Here is a 14,363-nt window from a genome sequence, read left to right on the forward strand (position 1 = left end):
ACACAGTACAAACCGGCTTCCCAGGGACTGGACAATCTTAGGACGGTGCTGGGTGCATCACTGTGAATGGAAGATGTCCTGGTTTTGGCTAGTATAGAGTTAATTTTCTTCATAGTAGCTGGTATGATGCTGTGTTCTGGATTTAGGATGAAAATAGTGTTGATAATACACCAGTGTTTTAGCTGTTGCTCAGTAGTGCTTACACTAAGCCAAGGACTGTTCGGCTTCTCATACCACCCTACCAGTGAGGAGGCCGGGGTCGCTAAGAAGCTGGGAGGGAACACAACCAGCACAGCTGACTACAACTGCCCGAAAGGATATTCTATACCATATGATGTCATGATGAACCAGAAAAGCTGGGGTAAAGAAGAAGGAAGGGACGATATTCAGAATGATGTTTGTCTTTCCAAGAAACCATTACACCTGATGAGCCCTGCTTTCCTGGAAGTGGCTGAACATCTGCAAGCCAATGGGAAGTAGTGAATGAATTCCTTGTTTCACTCTGCCTGTGTGCATAGCTTTTGCTTTACTTATTAAACTGTCCTTATCTCAACCCACAAGTTCTTGCCCTTTTACCTTTCCAATTTTGTCTCCCATCCCACTTGGGAATAGTGAGTAAGCAGCTCTATGGTGCTGAGCTGCCTGCTGGGTTTAAACCACAACAGATGACATCCTGCAGTAGCTGCATGGACAGGCTCATCCACACATGTTCACACCTCAGATTTCTGCAGTCCAGAAATCAGCCAGCAAAGTATCTGTTGAATAGTCTATTTGCTGGCCTGCTGGTTGTGATGGAAAGCCCATAGATCAGACTGGGTTTGCAGCCTGGGAACTGATGGCGCTGGGCTCCCACAATGTCTAAGACAACCTAGGGAGCTAACAACACTTTACAAGTCATGTCTAGCTATGGCATACATCTTGCTGAAAGGCAAGTGCTGTTTGGGTAGGAGCTTCATGTACAGGCAGTTGTGAAGAGCTCTGGAAGTACATGTTGCAAGGGGATTGGTATGCAGTGCCTGGCTGTCCTCTTTGATAACATGGGGATACTGAGGCACAAAGAGGACAGGGTTACTTGTGTGTATGCAAACCCCTGCCAGCCTGCTTGGACGTGAGGAGTTTTGCAAGGTCCATCATGCCAACCCATCTGTGAAGGAGCTTGGACAAAGGCAGAGGGCAATGCCCAGTGCCTGCACATCTGGACCTGCAGAAGCCCTGAGACATGCAGCCTCTGCTGCAACTCTCCAGCTCCCATAGGTCCATCTGGCCAGAGAACACCCTGGTCTCTCCCTGAGACTTCAGTGTCATGCTACAGTGTTGGCCTCTGTGATGGTTTTACCCTGTTGGGCAGCTAAACTCCACCACGACCACTCTCTCACTACCTGTTCTCAGAAGAAGAGGGGGAGAAGAAAGTATGCTGCAAAGCAAAAAAAAGGTTCATCAGCTGAGATAAGGATAAATGATAATTTAATCAAAGGGAAAAGGAAGAGGGGGAAAGAAAAGGAAGAAAAGGAAGAAAAGAAAGAAAAGGAAGAAAGGGAAGAAAGGGAAGAAAGGGAAGAAAGGGAAGAAAGGGAAGAAAGGGAAGAAAGGGAAGAAAGGGAAGAAAGGGAGGGAGGAAGGAAGAGAGAAAGAGTGAGAGAGAAAGAGAGAGAAAGAGAGAAAGAAAGAGAGAGAGAGAAAGAAGGAAAGAAGGAAAGAAAGGAAAGAAAGAAGGAAGGAAGGAAAGAAGGAAGGAAGGAAGGAAAGAAAGAAAGAGAAAGAAGGAAGGAAGGAAGGAAGGAAGGAAGGAAGGAAGGAAGGAAGGAAGGAAGGAAAGAAAGAAAGAAAGAAAGAAAGAAAGAAAGAAAGAAAGAAAAAGAAAAGAAGAGAGGGGAGGGGAGGGGAGGGGAGGGGAGGGGAGGGGAGGGAAGGGAAGGGAAGGGAAGGGAAGGGAAGGGAAGGGAAGGGAAGGGAAGGGAAGGGAAGGGAAGGGAAGGGAAGGGAAGGGAAGGGAAGGGAAGGGAAGGGAAGGGAAGGGAAGGGAAGGGAAGGGAAGGGAAGGGAAGGGAAGGGAAGGGAAGGGAAGGGAAATAACAAAACCAAAATACAAAACAAGTGACGCACAGCATAATTGCTCACCACCAGCTGACTGATGCCCAACCTATCACTGAGCAGCAGCCCCCCTCCCCAGTTTTATTGTTCCACATGTCATCACATGGTCTGTGATATCCCTTTGGGCAGTTGGGGGTCAGCTGTTCTGGCTGCATCCCCTCACAGCTTCTTGTGCAACCCCAGCCTCCTCACTGGCCGGGGTTTCCCAATCCAAATCACAGCACCATCCAAGCTACTAGGAGAAAAAATAACTCTACCCCAGCCAAAACCAGGAGAGGGGGCCAGGAAGGGATTGTCCTGGAGGAACCCCAACAGTGTGGAGCTGAAGTTTGAGTGTGGTCCTCTCTACCTGGCTGCCTCTACATCCCATTCAACTGCCTGGGGTCAGAAGGAAAGTCATGAGATGTTGTGGCCCTCACAGACTGGCTGCTCTGAAAGCAGCCTAATAAACTTCCTCACAGTATTTCAGCTATCTCACAGAGTGGACAATGGAAGAGAAAGAAAAGCAGGATATCTGTTTCTGTTCAGAACTCAGCTGAGGTTCAGTCTGGGACCTTTGTAAAAGCTCCCACTACAGGTTTATCCCAAGCATTTCACCACTCTCTGAGAAAAACTGCTCCAAGCTGAGCAGTTCCTGACACCATGCACAGCACCACACAGCACTGCTGCAGGCAGAGCCCTGCTGCCCCAACAAGCCCTGGCTCCCAGCTGCTGCAGGAGGGATGGGCCCTGCCCCACTCCTCCAAGTGAGGGGAAGCCCCACAGCCCAGCCTGGCCCCATGGTGTGCCTCAGATCCCAGCTCTGGGACCTCACCTGCACCCAGCTGAGGAGGGGGATGGTGTCCAGGGCATTGTTTTGCCACATCTGACAAGCCAGATGCCCCACACCTCTGAGAGGAGCACAGTGCAGCTCTGCTGGGAGACAGCCTGCTCCTGACCCCACAGCCATGGAAGGAATGGGAACCCAGCACCCGCCTACTTCTCATGGGCAAGAGAGAGCATCGGGGCCTGGACACAAAGCAGCACTGTCCTAGGCAGGGGAGCTGCAGTGGTGTGAAACAACCCCTCCTCAGAGAACAACCTTCCCTGTTCCCAGCACAGATCCAGGTGGTGACCAAAGACATTTCCATCTTCACCTAGGATACATCTCATCACCCCATAGCCAGGTGAGCTCAGGGAGGCTTTCCAGGGTGCACGTGCAGCACAGCCCCACGACTTCCTCGCTGGCACCAAGGCATAGAACCATAGAATCAAAGACTCATGGAACATCCCAAGTTGGAAGGGACCCACAGGGGATCATCAAGTCCAACTCCTGGCTCCACACACGACCACCCAACAATCAGACTGTGTGTCTGACAGTGTTGTCCAAATGCTTCTTGAACCCCGGCCGGCTCAGGGCTGTGACCGCTGCCCTGGGGAGTCTGTGCTGTTGCCCAACCATCCTCTCAGTGAAGAAGGTCTTCATCTAACATCTTCATCTCCCTGGCTGTGTCCCAGTGCAGACAACACTGCATTACTACAAGCTGCAGCAGGTGCGGGGAACCCTTCCTGCTTGCCCTGAAGTCCCCTGGGATGCCAGGTTTAGCACAGCAGGGTAGCTGAGGTGGAAGGAAGGCTTTATGGTGTTGAGCAGAGAATGGGAGAGACAGAGAAAGGCCCTGCTGCCCTGAGAGACATGATTCCTGGCTCCCAGGTACTTACTGATCTTGATTCAGAGTTCAGTTTGTTCACTTCCCATTGTGGCCACAGGCCTCGGCTGCTCTGAGGGATGCAGCCCCTACAAGGAGCCCTGTTGCAGTGGAAGAAACAGCGGAGATGTACAGTGGTGACTCAGGAGAAGCTTTGGCTGACCTAGCTGCAGAGTCTCACCCTGTCAAAAACCACTGGCCAGCGAAGCATCAGACCCCGCATGCTGAACTTGCTTTGATATGCTGCAGTAACAAACAGCCAGGGAACAGGAACGTCCTCTATCCCAGTGAGGAGAAAAACCTCTGCTGCAAGCAAACAGCCCACCACAGCCTAGCGCTCCCTCCCTGCTCCTGGCAGAGCTGCAGCTGGCCACATGCCACCCTCAGGACCAACACAGGGGAAGTGTCTTCTGCAAGGCTCTCCTCGAACAAGGACGTTTTTATGGCATGTCTGAGAAAAGGAAAAAAGAAAAAACAGACCCAAAATACAGAGACTGTGATCAGCAGGAAACCAGCCCAGCGGACAGAGAATTTTGCTTCCGGAGACTTTGCAGATGCTGCTGGCTCCAGTGCTCCTGACTACAATCCTGCCTGTTCCCAACCCTGAGCCCAGCTGGGGGGTATGAGGATGCTCCGTGGGTGCAGCAGGCCCAGTCCTACTGGGGAATGTGTAAACACCTGACAAAGGGGCTCTGCTGCCACTGAATGTTGCTGACAGGGACTGATCCAACACATCCAGCTAGCCAAGCCATGAGTCCAAGAATAACAAAGTCCCACTCAGCCATAGTGTCATCCCATCCTTCCCCCTCACCTGAAACAACCCGTGCTAAGAGCTCCTTCACTTGCTCCAGTACAGGCATGCTCTCCTCCTGGACACTATGCATGCAGTATAGTGTTTTTTGCAGGAAGTAGCCACTTTCTCCTTATCATCTGGGAATGAGGGCCTAACAACTGTTACACAACACTGGCCAGGACAGATAAAACAAACTCAGTTCTGCCATTGAGAAATGACAGTAAATGTCCAGGTCTCCTGGGACACCCCTCCACCTCTCTCCCACTTTTCTGTGTGAGAAATGCTGTAGGAAGGCATGAGTCACCGATGGGGAGGTGAGGGATGGTGTTTCACAAGGTCAGGATGCTCTTGGGCTTGCTTCATCTTCTTCCCCTAGACCTGCTAGTCCTACTTATCCAAGGCTGTGCTCTGGCTTGGCATCACCAACAAGTGCAATGGAATGGTTTTGTGCAAGGATGGGGTGCCAACACGCTCAGAGCAGGGACCCCCATGGGCTCCCCATGCTGAGCACTGCTCTGTTTTCCTGCTGTGCTCACCATGAAGCTCTTGCAGCATTCACTTTCTGCCCTCCCTGCTCATCCTGCACGTTTCTAGCCTGGCTTACAGGTCCCTGCTGGCACTTGGCTCCAGCACCCGGCTCTGCCACAGCGTATGGCACATGCTCACCTTTGAAGGCTGGCAGGGATTTGGGGTGTGCTGGTGACACCCACGTAGGTCATTCCAAGAGGCATCATGGAACTTACAGCAAAATCTTCCCACCCGCGCCTTTCCTCCCCCACCGCCCTCGGCCCCCTCCAGCCAGTGGGGGCTCCGGCCAGCAAACTGCTCCTGCCCCTGCTCCGCTCCGCCCCGCCCTGCGGAGGGGGCTGTGAGCGACGCCCTGCCGGGGCGCGGAGCAGCTGCGGGGCGGGGCGGGGTTGGGGCGGGGGTCCCGGCGCCTCCGGGGGGCGGGGGTCGCGGCGGGGCCGCCCGGTGCGGGGTCGCGGGGGGCGGTCCGGGGCGGTGCGCGCCGGCCCTTTATAGGAGCGCGGCGGGGCGCGGGGGCAGCGCGGCACCATGGAGTACGCGGGCGCGGAAGCGGACTACTACTACGGGGAGGAGGAGGGCAACGAGACGGGGGAGGCGTGCGAGTGGCAGGCGGACTGGGAGGCGTCCTTCTCGCTGCTGCCCGTGCTCTACATGCTGGTCTTCGTGCTGGGGCTGTCCGGCAACGGGCTGGTGCTGCTGACGGTGTGGCGCGGCCCGCGGGCCAAGCGCCGCTCCGCCGACGCCTACATCGGGAACCTGGCGCTGGCCGACCTGGCCTTCGTGGTGACGCTGCCGCTCTGGGCCGCCTACACGGCGCTGCGCTTCCACTGGCCCTTCGGCGCGGCGCTCTGCAAGCTCAGCAGCTACCTGGTGCTGCTCAACATGTTCGCCTCCGCCTTCTGCCTGGGCGGCCTCAGCGCCGAGCGCTACCGCGCCGTGGCCCGCGCCGCGCCGCCGCCCCGCGCCGCCCCGCGCCGCCCCGCCGCCGCCGCGCTGGGCCCGCTGGCGGCGCTCTGGGCGGCGGCGGCGGCGGCGGCGCTCCCCGCGCTGCTGCTGCGCGAGGCGCGGCGGGGGCCGCGCAACCGCACGCTCTGCGACCTGGAGCTGGGCGGCGCGGCGCGGGCGGCGGCGGCGCTCAGCCTGGGCACCACGGCGCTGGGCTTCGCGGCGCCGCTGCTGCTGATGGCCGTCTGCTACTGCTGCGTGGGCGCCGCCGTTCGCCGCCACCTGCGCCCGCGGCGCGCCGAGGCGGCGGCGCGGCGGCGGCTGCTGCGGCTCATCGCCGCGCTGGTGGCCGTCTTCGCCGGCTGCTGGCTGCCCTTCCACCTGCTCAAGAGCCTCTTCGTGCTGGCCGCCGCCGGGCTGCTGGAGCTGCCGTGCGCGCTGCTCGGCCTCATCTCCCGCCTGCACCCCTACGCTACCTGCCTCGCCTACCTCAACAGCTGCCTCAACCCGCTGCTCTACGCCTTCATCGACGGGCGGTTCCGCGCCCAGTGCCGCCTGCTGCTGGGGCTGCGTGGGGCGCGCCCCCCGCCCGCCGCCGCCGCCTCCTCCACGCTCAGCGGCCAGACTCAGCGCTCCGAGGTGCCTTCGGGGGGCACCAAGGTGTAGCTGCCGCGGCCCCGCCGCTCCCCAATAAACGCCCGTTCCGCGGTCGTAGCCTGCTCCGTTTTTCGTCCGGCTCCGCCCGGAGGGGCGGGTTGGCGGGCGGTGCCCCGGCGCGGCGCGTCCTGCCCGGCAGCCCGCGGCCCCCGGCTGCTTCCCCCTCCGCTCCCCACAGGCAGCGGCCCCGGAGCTCCCGAGGGAGGGTTGAGACCGGGGCGGTCGGGGCCCCGCGCCGAGGGCCTCGGGTCGCCTTGGGAACTCCGCCAGCCTTCCCCCACCGGCCCCCGTACGGTGCCGGCTGCTGAGGCTGCTCCGCGCGGGGCTCGGGCCATGCGTTCCTGGCCGGGGGCGTCCCCTGCAGCCGGTGTGTCCCAGCGGGGCCGCTGCCGTGCGTGGGGATGCTTCAGGCCGCTCTGCACAGCACGGGCACGGCCGCTGTGCGCGGGCCACCGCGCTGGTCGTGCCGGTGCCGCCTGTTTGTCCCGGGACTGTTTGTCCTGTTTGTCCCTGCAGCTGGCCGCTGCAGCCATCGCCCCCGGGGTTAACAGCGAGGCAGGGACGTGCCCCCTTCCCCAGTGGTTCCCCTCAGCGAGGGGTGTCTGGCATGGCGGCTGTCACCTCTCCAAATGACTGCTCTCACAGCCGTCCAGTCACTGTACCCGCTGCCTTGTTTTCCTTCCAAGCCAGGTCCCGGGCCCATCTGGCCTGGTCTGTCCTGGGCTCACGTCATCTGTGCACTGCCATGGCTGGAGGCTCGGCTCTTCTCCCCACCGCAGAAGCTCCTTGAGCTTCAAAGGGCTGTCAAAGATTGTGTCTCGACTGGTGGCTGAGGACATGGGTGTGCTGCTGTCTCCAGGGTATGGTCATCCCAGAGGGGGCTCTGCAGCCTGTTGGGCCCAGCTTGCCATGAGCAGGAGTTCAGTGTGTTTTCCTTGAACCCAGATGAGCCAGCATTTCCCTGGGTGCAATATGTTAGTGGAAGTGTTTTCCTCTAAGAAAACCTTTTCCACATCCAAGGGGTTACACCAGGGCCTTTGGGTGTCTGCATGTTGAATTGATGCCAAGCAGGTGGCACAGAGTCTTTGGGGAGCTTGCACTGGGCAGGAGTTACACTTGCTGCACTACTGTAAGCATGGGCATGTCTTTCTTTGGGCTGTACTGAGGTTTCACTTTTGGAATGCCACAGACTAGTTGCTCCTTTCCTGCTGGGAAAGGGCAGCCCTTTTGTGGTGCTGCTGGCTGCCTTTCAGGGATGAGCTTCTCAGAGGGTGCAGCTGCAGATGGTGCCTCTTAGGGAGATGGAACAGCGACAGCCAAGACTGCAGTGTAGGGATGCTCTCTCACTGGAGAACTTGCACTAGAGAGAAAGCTGGGTCTGAAGTGAGTGGACAAGACCCCCCTTCATGGCACCATATGCATGGAAGGATGGATGTCCTCTCCTCCAAGCCCAGGCTCTGCAAAACCTTCTGTGTTTTTGTTCTCGCTCTGTCTCAGCACACACACACACACCTCTGCAGATGCAGCGTACCAAGCCCAGACTGAAGTGAGACCTGCATAGTCTCTTTGGGTGGTATGCGGTCCCACCTCAGAGCTGTGCTCCCAGAGGGAATGGAGGAGCATTGGGAAGAACATGACATGATGTAAGCAGGAGGTCCTCAGACCCACTTATCATGGGACATCAGGGCAGCAAAATGCAGGCTGTAAGCACTGTCTGTCCCCCAGGACCAGGTAAAAGGTTACTTCTCTAGCAGTTTGTGCTGCTGCTTCCCCTGGGACAGCTGCTGGCTCCAGCAGCATGGTCTTCCCACTGCTCTCCATGCCCTGTGCCAGCCTGGGCACCAGCATAGAGTGGATGCAGGTGTGGGGAGCAAGGCCCTAGGCCCCTGCAGCCACATGCCCCTGCTCCATGGGGAGGTGACAGCCTAGGACCTGCCAGGGCAGCCACGGGGCATGGCTCCAGACCATGCAAAGGAGAGCATGAATTCTGTTAATAAGATGTCTTGAGGAAGTGTTGAAGTCACAGAGGGCAGCGCAGGACTCAGTAGGCACCTGATGCAGACTTTTGCAGCCTCCCTCCTCAGCATGAGTGCAGCAGAGAGGAGTTGGTGGCAATGGGGGTGGCAGGGCAGGAGCTGGCCTTGGTATGAGGCACTGCATTCCTTGGGAAGGAAAACTGGAAAAGAGGGAAGGGCTCATAGCACAGTGCCCTACTGTCCCTCAGGGCCTCTCCTGTGTCCTGGCAAAAGCCAAGGCCCCTGGGTGCAGCAAGGTGGCCCCACATGCTCACATCCATGCTGGTCACTCATTCTATCCCAAGGCCCTCCCAAGAAGCCTCGCTGTTTGTACCTCATCCTGGCACAAAAGGTGCTCACCATTCACCAGCCCCTACTCACTGGCACTGTGCCTGCTCCCAAAGCACCAGCTCAATGCCAAACCTGTGGCCGGGGCCCACGTCCTGTGCTGGTACAGTTGAGCAGAGCAGGCTCTGCTCTCACCCTCACCACCCTCCAGGCTAAGGGGTGACCACACCAGTGAGGACACGTGCCTTCCCTGCTGCTCCAGGGTGAAAGCCCCTTGGGGGGAGAAGGAGCAGAGACAGCTTGGTGTCTTTCCAGGATTTCTGCTCCATGCACATCTACTGCTCTGTACTTGGAAGATGAGTACAGAGACTCCTGCTGCTCATGGGGGAAGAGTGGGAGCTAGGGCCAGGGTGAAGAGCTGAGCACTCCATCCAGCCTCTAAACGTGCTCCAGCTGCTCAGGCTCACTGGGCAATATCTGGTTTGGAGCTTCAAGATGGATTTGGAGGAAACACAGAGGCAGGGAGCTGGTCCTGCCCATGCTGCTGCACAGAGCAGCTCCCCTCTCCAGCTGCTACTGCACCCAAATGAAGCTGGGTAGCACTGACGAGTGGAGGGCTGCTGTGAGCAGAAGGTCACCAGTCCATAGTCCCATGTAAACCAAAGGAACAACAGCAGCTGCTCATGCAGGTGAGAAGGAGGAGGTAAGAGGAGGGAGGACCAGCTTGGAGCTGGGCCCCAACACACAAGGGAGAAGGGGGTGACCCGTAGGAAGAGGGCTCACCCCAGCACCACTCCCTGTGGTGAACACTCAGTCATACCCTGGGAAAAGTCATTCTGCAGCTGCCTCCCCTGGCACCCCAAAAGAACGTCCCTGTGCCATCATGCTCCAGGGAGGGAGCTGGGCTGGTGGTGGGTGCAAGGGTGTGGTGGTTTTACTTGGGTGGGCAGCCGAGTTCAACCACAGCCACTCTCTCACTCCCCCTCCTCAAAGGGAAAGGGGGAGAAAATATGATGCAAAGGGCTCAAGGGTTGAGGTAAGGACGGGGAGATCACTCAACAATTATTGTGACGGGCAAAACAGACTCAGAGTAGGGAGATAGTAATAGGCAATAAGTCTCACTAACAAGCTACAGAAGTGAGAAAAAAATGAAAGAAACCAAAAATGCCTTTCCCCATCTGCCCTCTTCCACCTCCTCCCCCCAGGTGGCGCAGGGGAACAGGGGGTATGGTCAGTCTATAGCGCTTCGTCTCTGCTGCTGCTTCTCAGTCACTCTCTTCCCCTGGGCTGTGGGGTCCTTCCCACAGGATGCCATCCTTCCAGAACTGATCCTGTGGGGGCTGCCCACAAGCAGCAGCTCTTCAAGATCTGCTCCAACATGGCTCCATACCACGGGGTCCATCCATCAGGAGCAAACTGCTCCAGCACAGGTCCCCCACGGGCGGCAGCTCCCCCCAGACCCCCTGCTCCTGCGTGGGCTCCTCTCCACGGGCTGCAGCTCCGGCCCGGGGCCTGCTCCAGCAGGGGTCCTCCACAGGCCACAGCCTCCATCAGTGCAGGTCCCACCTGCTCCACCGTGGTCTCCTCCACAGGCTGCAGGATGGAACCCTGCTCCACCATGGTACTCCATGGACTGCAGGGGGACAGCCTGCTTCACCATGGTCATCACCACAGGCCACAGGGGACTTCTGCTCCGGCACCTAGAGCACCTCTCCTCCTCCTTCTTCACTGACCTTGGCACCTGGCAAGGCTGTTTCTCACTCCTCTCACTCTCCCAGCTGCTGTGTAGCAGCATTGTTTGTTTGTTTGTTTGTTTTTTCCCTGTCTTAAATCTGCTCTCACAGAGGTGCAGACAACACCACTTATTGGCTCAGCAGCAGGACCCTTACCTAACATGGGGCAGCTTCTAGATTCTTCTCACAGAAGCCACCCCTATGGCCCTCTGCTACCAAAACCTTGCCACATAAACCCACTACAATTGCGGATGTGAGAAACCTCCTGTGCTCACACAAGAACTGCAGGGTGGAGGAAGATTAAAAACCAACCCATCCTACTCTGGCTGTCCCCTGGCTCAGGTATGATGGGGCAGTGGCTTGCACAAGGCAGGTAGAGCCAGGGAAAGGACGAGGGGCAGAGGCGATTGAGAGGAAACAAGGGGTGATGTGGCCCTGAAGGATAAGGGCACGTGGAGTCCCAAGGAGGGGGGGCCACAGCCAGAGTGTGCGCCCCGGCAGCCAGTTGGGGTGCACTGGCAGCAGTTGGGGTGCAGTTGGGGTGCACTGGCAGCAGGAACACGCCCCACCACAATAGCTCCTGGCCCTCCCAGGGCCAGCCAGAGCAGCTGGGCTGGGCACTGGCTGCCCTGCTCCCTGTGGGGCCAAAGACACTGATCCTGCCAGAAGACCGCACAGCAGGTGAGAAGCTGTCAGCCACTCTGGTAGCTGTGACAAGGGCCCTCTGTGTGCTCACCCACAGCAAGCTGGCAGCCCTGGGCCTTGCAGTACCTTGGCCCAGGGCTTGTGGTGATGCTCAGTGGTTCCCTTCTCTCCTCTGGGGCAGCCGCCAAACTGACCCTTTCATGACAAGGGAGCTGATTCCAGGCAGCTGCAGCAGGAGCTGACGGCTGCCAGGAAAAGGAAGACTTCATTCTCTTTTCTCCCAGACAAACGCTGCGGAGCCAACTGAGCCAAGGTCAGGCTAGGGGTGCCCTAGCAGTGGCTGGGGATGCCTCTACCATCATGAGATGTTACCCTGGAGACAGGGCAGCACCAGGGGCTGGCACATCCACACGTGCCCACGTTCCCAGCCGCTGGCAGCCCCCGCGCAGACAATGTGACACTTCATGAGCTTGTGGCAGTCCCTGCTCAGAGGCTCCCAGCCTGCAGTCCCCACCTGGCAGCTGAGCTGGCAGCTTCCTTTCAGCTCGGCAAACCGAGGCTCAGGGGAAGTGGAAAGGGAACGGCCCCAGTGCTGGAGCCACACTAGGTGGGGAGGGCATGAGAACCCCAGACCTGCAGCACCACACAGAGCTGCCCCTGCTTTCCTTGGCAAGCAAGGCCAAAGCCACAGATCTGGCCACAAGCAGCTGGAGCTAGCCTGGCAGTACCAACTCTAAACAAGCTCCCTGCAGCCCCACGCAGCACAGCCAGGCTGGGGCCCAAACTAGGACCTGGATGAGGCCATGGGGCACAGGGTCACACAGAGCTGCTCCTTCCCTCCAGCAGCCTGGATCCCTCCCCCCCCTGCCCTTGCCTTCCACACTCTTCTCAGGAGGGCAAGACAGCAAAAACAAAGGTTGTGGGTTCAACCCACTATGCAAACACTCTGGACACTCTTCCTTCTTACAGGCTGAGACAGGGCTTCCTATGTATGTTGTTTTGTTTGGTTGTTTGTTTTGAAGTCCCAGTTGCCTGTGACACTGGCAGTCTGGCTACCTCCTTCCCCATGAGAGCGATGGGCTCTGCAGCACCCAGTACTTTACACAGCCTGATACACCAGCTACTTTGCTCATAGGATTCAGTAACAACATCATCCTTAGAAGGGCCTTATTACCCCTAGCCCTGTCCCCCTCACCTTGTTGGGCTACCACAGTGGTAGGACTCAGAGACATAGAGCTCCTGGAAGGATGAGGGCATGGTGATGTCATGATTTGTTCTGCTCAGAAAACTGCCACCTTGGGGAAAGAGGAAACATTTGAGGGCTGGAGCAGCCCAAAGTGCTTGGTTTCCACGCACAATGAAATTGCAGGGAGCCCTGGACACACAACCTGGGCTCCCTGAAATCCCCATGAACCTGACCCCTCATTCTACCAAGGTTGCAGGTACCTAGAGGCCTCCAGGACTCCCACTGGGTGTTGAAGAGTTTCTTGGAACATTTCCCTCAGCTACTTTTCTTGAAAGCACAAGGATGGCCCATGGACCAAGTGCAGGATTAGAAGGTCTCCCCTGATCCTGCTGTGCAGGTGCAGCTTTGCTGATGGAAGTGGATATAGTAAGATCATCCAAGAGGTGTCTGCCTGTCAGATCTCACCCCACATAGAAAGAACTGGTCAAGTGCAAGTCACATGTGAACATGACCCTGAGACCACAAACAAATTAAGATCTTGTTGAGAGGGATTTTCAAGAAAACTGGCTACTCTGAGTAGATTAAGATAACCTGGTAGAGGCCAGGAAGACTCTTGGAAGACATTTCCTATGCCTTTTCAGTAAGGCAACAGCAGAAAGAGAAGAGACTCAGTATACCTCTGTGAGAGGAATAGTCCTGAAAGGTAGCTGAAAGCAAACTGCATCCCCAAAACCCAGCCCAGCCAGTACTTGCTGCAGGCAGCATGAAGCACTTGCAAAAACAAACAAAAAAAGGGAAGATGGTGATCCTATTACGGTAAATCAAACCCTGTATCTGATGCTGGTGACATGGAGGTTCAAGCCTCTACTTAAGGAACAGTAGCGATACACAGAACTTCAAAAACAATGAGGGGCTGCATACACAGTACTGCACACACCCACACACAACTCAGAGTTGGCAAGTCCAAGCTGCAAGGACTCTCTGCAAAGCACTGAGTGAATCTTTATGAGCCTGAGGATGACTGACAGAAACTTCAGATTCCAAGATAAGCCTGACAGTTCAGCAAGGGAAGCAGCAAGGACAATTAAAGTTCTGCTGACAGGAGCTCCCCAGCACTGTGCACTACAGTAGGTAGGTATGAAGATGGACTGCTGGAAAGCCCTGTATAAATGCTCATTTAAGAGTAGGAAGGGGATTACAATACAACAACACTGCTGAAGAGGAAGAGGCAGCTGACAGTTATTCTGTGCACAGACCCAGCTCTGCTCCACTCATAGGGACCACAGCTCTTAGTGGAACAAGGCTGTGTGCAAAACCCTTACTGGCGCTTGCATGGGCTAGGAGGCTTTGCAGGATGCTGAAGAAACACCACCCAAACAGTGCTGCCCCTGTAAAGGAGCTCCCTTAGATGCTCACTCAGGTTTTTCCTTCTGCTGTGGTCTTTTCTTTTGCCTCTTAAGGCAAAACTGACCTGGAGCAATAACTTAAACACACACACCACCAAAATTCATGTTTAAAAAGTTATTTTCCTGCCCCATTATTAAATATATGAATTTGCAACTTTACTGATAGAAATACGTATGCTATGAAGACTCTAGATGACAGCTGTGGGAATAATTTCCCAAATGGTTGACTGCAATTATGGGCACAAAGTTAGTCTTATAAAGGGGAAGGATGTTGTACAAAATACAACTCATGTACTTCTAAGTATTCCTGCTGTAGAAAAGACTCAGCTGAAAACTGAGAAGACTGAGGGAACTGAACATACATATGATAACAACATGATTAAATGCA

The 14,363-nt window shown here is 56.5% G+C and overlaps 1 protein-coding gene across 1 annotated transcript; it reads left to right on the plus strand.

Annotated features, from left to right (window-relative positions):
• Positions 1–5,619: 5,619 nt before the first annotated feature.
• Positions 5,620–6,711, plus strand: LOC118259603 (apelin receptor A-like). Its single transcript, XM_035569258.2, has one exon. It carries the CDS (start codon positions 5,629–5,631, stop codon positions 6,709–6,711), a length of 1,083 nt encoding a protein of 360 aa, XP_035425151.1. The 5' UTR covers positions 5,620–5,628.
• The last annotated feature ends 7,652 nt before the right edge of the window (positions 6,712–14,363 follow it).

The sequence above is a fragment of the Cygnus atratus genome, chromosome 17 (genome assembly GCF_013377495.2).
Source record: "Cygnus atratus isolate AKBS03 ecotype Queensland, Australia chromosome 17, CAtr_DNAZoo_HiC_assembly, whole genome shotgun sequence".
In the NCBI taxonomy this organism is placed as follows: Eukaryota; Metazoa; Chordata; class Aves; order Anseriformes; family Anatidae; genus Cygnus; species Cygnus atratus.